The sequence below is a fragment of the Zalophus californianus genome, chromosome 5 (genome assembly GCF_009762305.2).
Source record: "Zalophus californianus isolate mZalCal1 chromosome 5, mZalCal1.pri.v2, whole genome shotgun sequence".
NCBI classification, from domain to species: domain Eukaryota; kingdom Metazoa; phylum Chordata; class Mammalia; order Carnivora; family Otariidae; genus Zalophus; species Zalophus californianus.
In genome coordinates this window covers 69,940,925-69,953,096 of record NC_045599.1, presented here as the reverse complement: position 1 = coordinate 69,953,096, position 12,172 = coordinate 69,940,925, and the positions used below count along the sequence as shown (strand labels likewise).

Genomic DNA, 12,172 nt, shown 5'->3' with positions numbered 1-12,172 from the left:
TTAAGAATTTAAAACAAATTTATTAATGAACACCTAATTGTCTACTGCACTTTTATATCCATTTATTGTCCAATGTCATTTGAATACTTAATAAATAACCTTAAGACAGACGAGGACATTTTAGCAAATTCACCATTTTACCACTAGGTGGCGAAAATACCCAAGCAGTATCTGTTACCAAAGCTAGTACAAGATCCCAAGCACTTGAACAACAAGAATTTCCACCAGGTGTCAACCAAGAGGAGAGAGAGAGCGCCGAATCCTAACCACTAGACCACCAGGGAAGCTGGTGTCAACCAAGAGGAGGAAAAAAAAAAACAAAAAAAAAAAAAGACTACTTTTCCCACTCAAATACATAAATTCAGTTTTAAACATAACCGTCTAAACTCTGTTAAATGGCCTGCCCATTAACTTTCCAAATAGTTCGAATATTTATATATAATGCTGAGTCCAAGATAATTGCCTTGTCAACTAAAATCCAACTAAATAAAATTATTTCTTCCCCCAAAAGCAAGAAAACAGCAAGACCAATGAGTACAGTCAAAAAATTGTCCAAAGTGTATTTGTTTATGAATATATAGTTCCAGATTCATATTTTTCCTTCTACATTTCCTTCTTAGAAACAGTTCTGTTGATTGCAAAAATCTAGATTTTTTTGCCATTTGTTACCAAAATGTTCACAATAAAGAGATAAATGTACTTGTCTTTAAGATGTATTATGAGAATTACTATGTTGAACAGTCTCAGGCTATTGGCCTTGTAAAAATATTAGAACTTTACAAAACATAGCTCTATTATATACATAGCTCTTATATTTAAAAAGACATACCATCTTAGAGGCTTCACTAATTTCTAACAAAGATTTTTCTATTATGTTGTGAACATGATGTCAACTAAAACACTGTGTCATGCTGCTTCTTTTAAGGTGGTACTTTTTTAGGCCGAACTCCATTTTTAATCCTCTGGACACAGGAGTTGTAATCATGTCATACACTGCACATCTAGCTGTAGGTGGTGTCTTTAAAAAGTCTCTTTTCTTCCTTCTAGGAAGTGGTCAGGCCTTTTTCCCCCTGGTGTCATCATGCAAACAACTTGGTTGCTTTTCGTTGCTATTTAATTAAGAAATGGAAGAAAAAAACAATTGAAAAAGCAAACCCTACTGATTTAAAAAAAAAAAAAAACCTATATAGTTGCTTCTCTTTTTTGCTCCTTATAGTATTCTCTCGTCAGCTTCCTTTGGCCTCGCCTGAGTTCATTTCCACACTGCCTACAACGCACTGGTGTTTTTAAAAAATCTAAGTCAAGAATGCTCTTGTCTATGAACATTATTTCTTGTCTGGTTTTTATTACATTTTCTTTTGAAATTCGGTAGATTATGCTCAGCAACCCGTCGCTTGCCCAACCGGTTTCTTTCTCCCCTTCCCCCATCTCTCTTCACACATCACTTATTCCACCTTCCCATCCAAGCAGTGGGCAAAACCCTGCAGTGCCGTTAACTAACGCACGCTTTGGCCGGTCACTCAGCAGTTTATCCTTACTTGGCTTTGCAAACACCTTCCCAACCCACTCTTTCATTATCTATTAGAGTGTGCTCGGTAAGGGGAACCAGATAGCACGTCGAGGGTTTACGGTAGCCTGCCTACCAATAGGAGCCCACAATGAAGAGAAGTCAGGTTCAGCCTCCCGACAGCCCCACTGTCTTCTTCCCTTAGCTGTACACCTACTGTACCCGCGAGCGAGCGAGGGAGCGAGCGGGGCGCGAGAGGGGACGCGCAGAGAGGGCGGACAGCAGCCGCGGCGTGCGCATGCGCACTGGGGTTGTTTTTCACAAAGCTGCTCTTAAAGTGAGCTGGCAGCCTCCAACCGCCCGTCTTTGTAAGGAGACCACTGAGACTAGCAGGGTTGTGGAGCAGCAGCCTCTCTGCTGCCCTGACTTTTTAAGAAATCTCAATGAACTATTTGTAAAGAATCACTGATCTTGCCTGCAAGCTTTTTGCACGGCAAAGACATCGATCAGTGTTAGGGGAAGATCACATTTTATATGTGATCTTGACTTTTTTGTCTTACATTATATTTTTATAGATTTTGTTATAAACATGGTGCTGGGAAAGGTGAAGAGTTTGACAATAAGCTTTGACTGTCTTAATGACAGCAATGTCCCTGTGTATTCTAGTGGGGATACAGTCTCAGGAAGGGTGAATTTAGAAGTTACTGGGGAAATCAGAGTAAAATCTCTTAAAATTCATGCAAGAGGACATGCGAAAGTACGCTGGACCGAATCAAGAAACGCCGGCTCCAATACTGCCTATACACAGAATTACACTGAAGAAGTAGAATATTTCAACCATAAAGACATCTTAATTGGACACGAAAGAGGTAAGTTTTTATATATTATTCAGAAGTCATTAGACCTGTTTTTTCTTTGGGAAAGTACCTTTTCAATTTGTCTGAATTAATATAATTCTACTCCTGGCATAACACATAGCAGTTAGATAAAGATTAGCAAAGTTGGAAGATTTGGCTTCTCCTTGACATTCATCGTGTGTTAAGCCGTAATGCATGCAGGCATCTGCAAAGTGACTGCAAACTGCACTTATTCAACTACCTCTATACCCGGCTTGGTCTGTGCCATACGCACTTGCAATACCTTTGTACCTTACTTGGAAATTCTACTTAAATCCCATTCAGTGATTTTTACTAATAAGTTTTCAAATGAATTGCCAAAATCTGCAGTCCAGTATTCGATTTTTTTCCTTGCACTTTGCAACCCTAGATCTTAAAAACTAAGCTTCAGTGAAGAAATGGAGTAACATTTTTAAGTAGGTTAATAGGTGGTTTTCATTTTTAATATTGACACGCAAAATACCTTAAGGAATTCATCATTGTTCTTTGATAAAGGATTTCTGTGGCTTATTTTGACATATGGTATCGACACCCCACGTGTTTTTTCCCTATTCTCTCCAGATCCTTTATAAATTTACATCAAGCGTTCTCTCTCTTAAAGGACAGTATCTATCATTATGATAGGTTTCAAATCAGTTTTAGAAACCATTTCGGGTCAGTCATCTTCTTTTCCGAGTATGATGCCTAACTTTGGAACGTGCATTCAATGAAACCCGTGCCAGTCAAATGGAATTGAAAAGTATTCGGCACATTGGATTTGATTTTTTGGTTAGAAAAGGGAGATAAAGGGTTGTCAAGGGGAGAAGGGGTCCTGAGATTTCCAATCTATTGTTTAAATGGTTACATTGTGGAAATATAGGAGACTCTAAGCTTGTTTTTCCAAGTTTCCACCCTTTGTTAGAAGCGGTTCAATCCTGTTTCGGACCAGTTCTGGGGGGTGGTGAGGAGGGGCGCTTGTTCTGCTCTCAGCAGATTGGTTACACGCGTCAGGTGGTGGCGATGACTTAATTCCTAGCCCAAGAAGAATATAATGTTAAAACTGGTTATGTAATTTTATGCTTCTCCTTTTTAATGCAGTATTTAGTTCAAATGTTGACGATTTTTCAGTTAGTACAGCACATCTTTGTTCTTTTTTATATTAAAAAATACACATCCCTGAGGAAGTGCTAATTGAACTAAGACAAGTGTCGAAATGAAGGATGCTTTGAGTTACGGCATGTAATTCCTTTTTTAAAAATATTAAGATGAAATCAGTTCTTTAGTTGGCTTTTCACAATTACACATAGGTAATCTGCATCCTGAAATTTTTAGTTAATCTTTCCAGGCAGTAACACTGATAAGAAATGCAAATGCTGAATGACAGCCTTGGTATTTGTTGAATGGCAAACACATAGGAGGTTTGTGTTTGAGCCTTTCTGGACATTGCAGGGTTTTTTTTATAAAACGGATAAGAAACAAAGGTTTTGAGGGAGTTCAGGCTTGCAGTGGGATAAAAGAATAACGACTTACGGTGACAAACACAATTTCATTAGTTGCTCCATGATTTCATGGTAAAGAAAAACTATGTACCCCGTACCCCCACGAGATGCCCCTCAACCCCTGCAAAGCGTGGACGAGCTCTTCGCTGGAATAGTTTCAATGACTTAAAAGTGGGACCTCTCAAACTAGCCTGGTAACTGAGACCCCGCCCCGGGCGCCCGGCGATAGGCGGAGCCGCGTTTGTTAGCCTGTTGCTAAGGCGATGCCAGGCTCTGATTGGATTGGGCGCGGGCGGGTGGGGAGAGTGGGCTCGCGCCGGTTGGGGCGAGGCTTGGAACCGGCGTGCGCCGGTAAAGGTCCCTCCAGAGCGGCTGCCCCCGCCCTTACTCGCGTCCCTCCCGGAGCTTCTGGGGGCGCCGTGGCTCGTGTCACAGAATGTTGTCGCCCCTCACCGCGGCCTGCTTTGGGGGCCCCGGAAAGAAGCGATCTCGGGTTTCAGTGGGGAGAAGCTCCTGCTGGCCTTACAGGTGCCGAACGGCCCCTGGGCGTAACTTTAGCTGACAAACCTGTCCAGAAGGAACTTGGGTAGGCAGGGTTAGCAGGACCCCCTTTTCCTGTTTTTCGGCTGGAAGATGTCAGGTGGTTTCTGTAAACGCTCATTTCCTCTTAGCTGAAACAAAGCGTGTTCCCCGACCTATGCAGTCACCAGACCGGCTACCTTGATTGACCTGAGGGGACAGACTACACGTAAAGGCTGTCCAGGAGGGGAAGGAAAAGTGATACATCGAAAGCTGGGTGGGGGCCTCGGGGAGTATCCTCTGACCCCTCCGCATTGTTTCCCAGAGACCGTGCAGTCCTGCCCCCCCCCCCCCGCCCCAGTTTCCCTCACCGCCACTGTAAAGGTGTTAGGGTGGCCCGAGCCAGATCGAACCGGTCACCGGCTGGGGCGTGTATAGCGGAAGCGCCGCAGCGCCGTCGCCCCGCCCCCAGCCCAGCAGGCTAGGTTGCGCGAGCGCGAGCGCGAGCGCCGCGCGACGTATGCCGTATGTATAGCGGAGCGCGCGGGCGCCGGCGGCGCGCGGGCGGGCCGGCTGGGATCTGCTCGCGCCGGTTTAGGCCGGTCCTCTCCTGCTCCGGTCTAGTTCTTGATTGACAGCCCGGCACTTGTTTACCACGGCGCGGCCGCCGCCACTCGCCTCAATGAGACTGCTGAGCTGGCACAAAAAGGGAGCGAGAAGGGAAGAAAAGGAGAGGGAGGCAAACTTTGGGCGCCTTCGAGGGGAGCGAATTTAAATGGCCCCCAACTCACCAGTCAGTTTTCGGTGCTGAATTTCGTTCAGAGGATTTGCACAAGGGAAGAGGAAAATAGTACTGAGATAGAAGAGAATCATTGTGATTTCTGAATAAAAGTACCCGCATATAGACGCTTTTTCTCCCTTTTCTCTTTTGATGTGAGGGAAGCATCGCGTTCTGTAGCTTCGGTACTTTAGTGAGGAAAAGTTAAATGATAATACCAATTTCATCTACTCTCATGGTTAATGTTGGCTTCTACGCTGAAAAACTACATCACTAAGACATTTACGTAATTATAGTATCTACTCAGAAGGCTAAAAAAGAATCCAGAATCCCCTCCCACATTTTCGTTAAATACATATTTTTGGAGAAATTTTAAAAAATATTTGGCCTAAAGAAAATTGGTTGTAAAATGAAAGCAGTTGGGAACAGTTAGTGTTCATTTTTCAAGGATGTGGAACAGTGTTGTTTCCCCGTAAGCAGGCACCTTTTAAATCTAGAGATAATATTTTTTTATATATGCAAATTTCTAGCTGTTGCTAGGACAGACTTAGTGTGATCATTTTAGGTTCAATAAAGAATTTTTATTTTTAGCTCTGAAACTGACATTAAAATCACTGTTCCTTTTTTCTTTTTAACTTCAACGTTTGACGAAGTTTTCTAATGGTTTTAGAATGGTAACATTCATGTCATCTGCGTCAAAACTGACAGACCTTAAAGGTTTGCACAATTTTTATTTTATATATAGTCTTAGGATAAATATTTAAGTTAACCATTGGAGACAAAGATAACGCGTTAGTGAGAGGTTTGAGCTCTGACTCTTGTTGAACATATATTGTGTTAGATATAGATGCTTTACAGTTTGAGTCATTTACCATTAAAAAACTGACTTTAAGGGCATTGATTATCCCCATCTTACAGATGAGGCAACAGAAGAGTTGGGATTTGTAGTTCACCCAGAGGAAGTGACTAAAGTTAGAATTAAGATCTCTGAGACTCCAAAGCTTGTGGCCTTAATTATTATAGGAGTACCTTTAAGTATTGCCACCAGGAAGAGTGTGTAAAGGTTTAATATCAAGTCTTTTGTTTTCTTTTTCTGTTTGTTAGATGATGATAATTCAGAAGAAGGCTTCAACACTATTCATTCAGGAAGGCATGAATATGCATTCAGCTTCGAGCTTCCACAGACGTAAGTATTACGAGTAACAGGCATTTTTCATAAACCTCCATTCTTTTAAAGTTAAAATTATTCTAAATTTAAATATTTTTAGTTTAAAAAAAAACCCTTTTCATCACTGAATGTTGCTAGAGGAAAACAATACACTAACAAAAGAAGCTGCTTTTTAATGTAGCCTGGCAAAATTATAGAAAGCAAAGCTCAATTCTTAGTACTCTGTCTCCAAATTTATGAGGTCTTTAAAACTGAAGTAGTATTTCATGTATCCTGAGTGAATTGGAAGGTGCTAGTCTGAATGTAAGCACTTTCTATTTTATTGTCAGTTGAAATTAGCAGAAGCATAGAACTTATCAAGTCTCTTATTCAGTAATTTATAAAAATCCAGTGTTTTTTCTGTTAATGCTAACCAACAGCAGTAAGGTAAAAAGATAAACATAATTAGGAATATCCTAACTTTGATACAAATTCAGTAGCTTCTGTGAAAAGAGCTATTGAAAAAGTCACGAGTGATACTATGACCTGGACTTAAAAGGAAACACCCATCAGATAACTGAATATAAGGCATGGAATAGAGTATGGAAAAAGGAAAGTGGTTTATTCTTAATGTAAAAATAGATCATCGGAAGAGATTATCCCCCCCAAATTTTCTTAATAATCTTTGTTAATTCTAGTACTTGAGTTGTTATATGCGGATAGAACTCATAAATGGTATTTTTCAGAGTATTCTATTTACCATATTACTTAACATCTTTCTAAATGTAATGCCCTAATCTACTTTTAAGAGAAATACTGTCTGTGAATATAATGCTAATATTGGGTCTGAATAATTTATCTATAAACCAAAGTCATCTAAAGTAGACTCTGGAAGACTAACATAAATACTGCATTTTACTTTTCTGTGCTATACACGTTAATGTAGGAGTCCAAAATGCAAAAAAAAATCTGTAAAAACCACTACTTCTCATGTTAATCTAAGTTAGTAAATAACTGAACACTGGGCATTTTTCTAATGAAATTATGAAAAAGAGACTAAACTCACTGAAATAAAACCTTCCACAATTAATAAAATCTGGGAGAGTTGAAAACCAGTTCTGATTCTCTTGATACAGATTAATAGAAATGTTTCTTTCTCTTATTAAGCCTATAAAGTTAGAAAACATGGCCAAAAAGAGTTAGAACACGAGAAAACTAGGAAATGGAAAAGCAGCTTTTTAGATTTTCGGTAGACTTTATAAAAGGTGAAATTCTGAAATTAATAACAGCTGTTCTAGGCATTTTCTAGACCTTCTTAGTTACTATAAAAAGAGAGAAAATTCCTAGCCAGTGTGTAGAATTTCTCAGTAGAAATACTAAAACCACTCTTAACTTTGTTTTTAAATTTTCAATCTTTCAAGAATTGATTTCCAAACTTTTATAATTTTGCCACCAGCTTTAAAAGTAGCCTCTTCTTAGTTTAAAGGGATTGTATTCTTCTGGCTTTTTAAAGCAAAATTTCTTTAATACTTTAGTGTTAGCTATTGTTTTTTGGAAAACAGGTTTTTTTTTCCCCAATGACTTATCCCTTTGGAAATTAAAAAAATTCTGTTTGATACCTCATTGATACATAAACAGTGCAAATAGTAACACTTCTATGGTGAGCTACTGTATAATTATTAAAAAGAGGTATAAAATTAATATATTGAACTTTATATTCTGCACAGACCACTTGCTACCTCATTCGAAGGCCGACATGGCAGTGTGCGCTATTGGGTGAAAGCCGAATTGCACAGGCCTTGGCTTCTACCAGTAAAATTAAAGAAGGAATTTACAGTCTTTGAGCATATAGATATCAACACTCCTTCATTACTGGTAAGAATTGACTGAATTCTTCATTCTTTGTTTTTGGCATATAAATACTAAAGAATAATCACCTAAAACTATGCAATCTGTATAATTTTAAAATAGTGATTTTAAATTCCATAAATACTAATTTATTTTTAAAAATACAGTCAAGAGCACACAAATTAATGAAGAATATGCTCATATTTTCTGACACTGTAATAACTTTAAGAAAATTTTAAAAGTAAAGACAGCATATGGTATGAGATAACTCTCACTCGGAAGTTAAAAGAATAACAAAAAAATAGATCTATTCCCTGGATAATTTTAGTAGAGGAGGAACGGCAGTATCAATTATTATAAGACAATATCACTTACTATGAAAATATCATAATCTAAAATTTGAACTGCATTGATATTCCAATACAGGGATAGTTGTCAAATGATGGGGAGATTGTCACTTTCACGAAAAAAAAGAATTATATTTTAAAAGAAATCCTTTTTAATTGCATTTTTTTCATGAGATTCAAATTTATCTTAAAAATGAGAGTTTTCCTTTTTTCACATAACTAATTTTTACATTCTCAAAGAAAAATGTTAACATTTGGGATTATAACCAAGTTGCTTTTCAAGCTGCCTTTTTTTTTTTTTAAGGCAGTTGAAGTGGAATGTGGAAAGGGTTTTTTTGTTTGTTTGATAGGTTGTTTTTAATTACTGTATATGTAAATAATGTGAGCTAAAACTATGTTTATGGAATATGATGTTAAGCCCTGTACCCCTTTTTTTAATTGGATGGAGATTTATATAAAGACAAAAATAATTGTATAATTCAGAAGCCATTGGTTAGTTTTTTAAAAAAGTATATTTGAATACACTTGGAAAAAAGCTACACTGCTTGTAATTTTAATTCTCCAAGAATTTAGGGTTTTATTTTAAAACATTGTTACACTGTCCTAATTTGTGCATTGACCTTTTTCTCTAAATTTATTTCTTACAGTCACCCCAAGCAGGCACAAAAGAAAAGACTCTCTGTTGCTGGTTCTGTACCTCAGGCCCAATATCCTTAAGTGCCAAAATTGAAAGGAAGGGCTATACCCCAGGTATGTATGAGATGGATTCCCAATGAAAACGATCTTTCTTCACTTAGCTTTTGTGTATAAATGTATAGTATTTTTACTAAATGCAAACATAATACAGTATTCTTTGGTAAAACAACCCAGTTTTCTTTCATAAATGGGAATGTAGTGTCCATTTTTAAATAGCTACTAAAAATGAGTAGTTCATTTTTATAATTCTAAGTTACTTGCCACTTTTGGGACTGTTTTTCATCCATGTAGTCCATTGAACTTTCAGACTTTGGCTTAACAATCTACATTTCTGGAGTTTTAGTTGTTTTTGTTTTTGTTTAACAGCAGATTCATATTTTTTTCCCTCTAGGTGAATCAATTCAGATATTTGCTGAGATTGAGAACTGCTCTTCCCGAATGGTAGTGCCAAAGGCAGCCATTTACCAAACACAGGCCTTCTATGCCAAAGGGAAAATGAAGGAAGTAAAACAGCTTGTGGCTAACTTGCGTGGGGAATCCTTATCATCTGGAAAGACAGATACATGGAATGGAAAGTTGCTGAAAATTCCACCAGTTTCTCCCTCTATCCTCGACTGTAGCATAATTCGTGTGGAATATTCACTAATGGTAGGTATAGATTTAAGGATTTGCTGTTTAGTATTAAAGTCATGAGGATATCATTTTTTCTTACTCTAGGATTTGGTTTTTATATTCTATATCTCATATATACAAGTATATGTAAATCTGTGAGTTACAGTTACTAATTTTATGTCACATGTAAACGTGCCACACAGTATTATACGTAGTGGAGGAATTTTTCTTGTATATTCTATGTATATGTAAGTAAATGAAGGTCTGAGATAACATTAAAATTGGGTTATTAGTTTTTAAAAAAAGAAATAATGCTTGTAATTCTAAGCCTGCTGTCTCCTTTCAATGTTTAGGTATATGTGGATATTCCTGGAGCTATGGATTTATTTCTTAATTTGCCCCTTGTCATTGGTACCATTCCTCTACACCCATTTGGTAGCAGAACCTCAAGTGTAAGCAGTCAGTGTAGCATGAATATGAACTGGCTTGGTTTATCCCTACGTGAAAGACCTGAAGGTAATTTGATAATGCATGTTTAAGCCTAATCTGTTATTACTATTTTCAAGAACATAATTTTGCTAATAATATTTTATGACTAGGTAAACTCTTGTCTGTATCTGTAGGAAGTAGATGCGTCCCTAATGTTAGATTTAAAACCTATATCCCTCTAGTTTTAATCACAAAACAATTATTATTTTTATCTTGACATTCCTTTTTAATATCTACTATTCTGTGTATTTTGACATGCATAAGAACATGCTGTTCGAATTGCGTGTATCTTTTTCCTTCAGCACCACCCAGCTATGCAGAAGTGGTAACAGAGGAACAAAGGCGGAACAATCTTGCACCAGTGAGTGCTTGTGATGACTTTGAGAGAGCACTTCAAGGACCACTGTTTGCATATATCCAGGAGTTTCGGTTCTTGCCTCCACCTCTTTATTCAGAAGTAAGCACAGCTCCTCAAGTCTGAAATGGGCTGACTCTCCTGGAAAAGAGCATTACAGACTTTTTAAAAAATACATTTAGATTTTGATTAATATCATATTTAATAGAGACATAAATTAGAACAACAGGATTAAACATTAGATTAAATTTAATAAGTAGGATTCTTATATTATTGGGGAAATAGGGAATAATTTTAATGTATCAATAGGAGTGGCATTTTGCAATCATGAACTAATTAAGTAGGTAGAATTTATCTTTTCCAATTTAATTCTTGCACATTTTTACATTCCCAGTCATAGGGGAAAATAACATATTTGCAAAAATGTTAGACAAATATTTCTACACTGTTTATTTTTATACATCTCATATTGATGACCACTAAGCATTTACATGAGTAAAACGTGGCTCTTAACTTGGGAGAAGCTCACAGACTGATGAGAACAAATTTAGAAGCAAAATATTCCATAACAGTGGGATAGGAATACACACAGTTCATTTGAAGAGCAGTTCATTAGGCCTTGGAAATCAGGAAGGCTTCCCTGGGAAGGTGATTGTTAAGTCGAATCTTGAGAATACATCTTAATATATATTGTGCCGGGCTTTAAAGTTGGCCTTGATACCAATATAATACCAAGTAATTTTGTAAATCACTAGAATCAACTTTATCCTTTTGGTTATCACAGTTTAGCTATTTAACAATGAAATATTACTCCCAAATAAAACCTGAGTGGGATTGCTGCACTCTGCAAGAAATTGCTGCTTTCCCCCCTTAATAATCTGACTAGAAGAGTCCATTTTCCTCCAGATGTGGTTAATAGAAGATCCACTTTATTCATTGATTATAGGATATTTAGAATTTGTTCTTGCAAATTATTCATTAGCCATATTTTTCTATCCCACAATTCCATTTCACACAATTTTCCCTTACATGCTAAAAATGTTCTCCCACTTACTATAGATTTCATTACTACATTTTTATGCCAATGTTGCTATCTTAAGTCCATAATTGCTGATTTGATCTGAGACTTTCTGGCTGTACAACAGGCATTTTAAAAGAATGGCAATCTCAGTATCCACTTTTAAGCAATTTGTGGCAAAATTCTACTACCTTTTAAAGTGAACTAAAAATAAGAGAATTAAAAACTTTTAAAATCCTAAATTGGTTCAGAATGTGATTCAGTTAATAGTTACATAGAAAGGGGGAAGTTCCAGATTGTATTAAAGTGTTTTTCTCTTGTCATTAAAAGTTACTTGCTTTTTTTCCTTCAAAACATGTTTTACCTAAAGTTTTGTGAGTCACTTTAGATTGTGCCACATTTAAATGCAAATAAAAAATGGGTCTTGTCAAAAAGATGTTTCAGTAAAAGAAATGTATTAAAGCCAACTAGTTGCCTTCCTG

General features: G+C 37.2%; 1 protein-coding gene and 1 long non-coding RNA gene across 7 annotated transcripts in view; one reads left to right on the top strand and one right to left on the bottom strand.

Annotated features, from left to right (window-relative positions):
• The first annotated feature begins 1,802 nt into the window (after positions 1 to 1,802).
• ARRDC3 (arrestin domain containing 3) overlaps positions 1,803 to 12,172 on the top strand; it is a 13,709-nt gene continuing 3,339 nt past the window's right edge. The window contains exons 1-8 of one of the 6 annotated variants that reach the window (XM_027604578.2): positions 4,093 to 4,409; positions 5,832 to 5,895; positions 6,283 to 6,364; positions 8,053 to 8,200; positions 9,168 to 9,270; positions 9,608 to 9,864; positions 10,182 to 10,344; positions 10,620 to 10,774. In XM_027604578.2, the coding sequence (XP_027460379.1) occupies positions 5,850 to 5,895; positions 6,283 to 6,364; positions 8,053 to 8,200; positions 9,168 to 9,270; positions 9,608 to 9,864; positions 10,182 to 10,344; positions 10,620 to 10,774 (954 nt within the window). In that variant the 5' untranslated portion in view covers positions 4,093 to 4,409; positions 5,832 to 5,849. Of the gene's footprint in view, positions 2,377 to 4,092; positions 4,410 to 4,988; positions 5,205 to 5,831; positions 5,896 to 6,282; positions 6,365 to 8,052; positions 8,201 to 9,167; positions 9,271 to 9,607; positions 9,865 to 10,181; positions 10,345 to 10,581; positions 10,775 to 12,172 lie in introns of those variants that run through there. The other 5 variants (XM_027604576.2, XM_027604575.2, XR_003521927.2 and 2 more) reach the window with 5 other exon arrangements.
• Positions 10,694 to 12,172, bottom strand: part of LOC113928683 — a 21,204-nt gene continuing 19,725 nt past the window's right edge. Inside the window, exon 3 of the long non-coding RNA XR_003521928.1 lies at positions 10,694 to 10,813. This is a non-coding gene — a long non-coding RNA (uncharacterized LOC113928683). The remainder of the gene's footprint in view (positions 10,814 to 12,172) is intronic.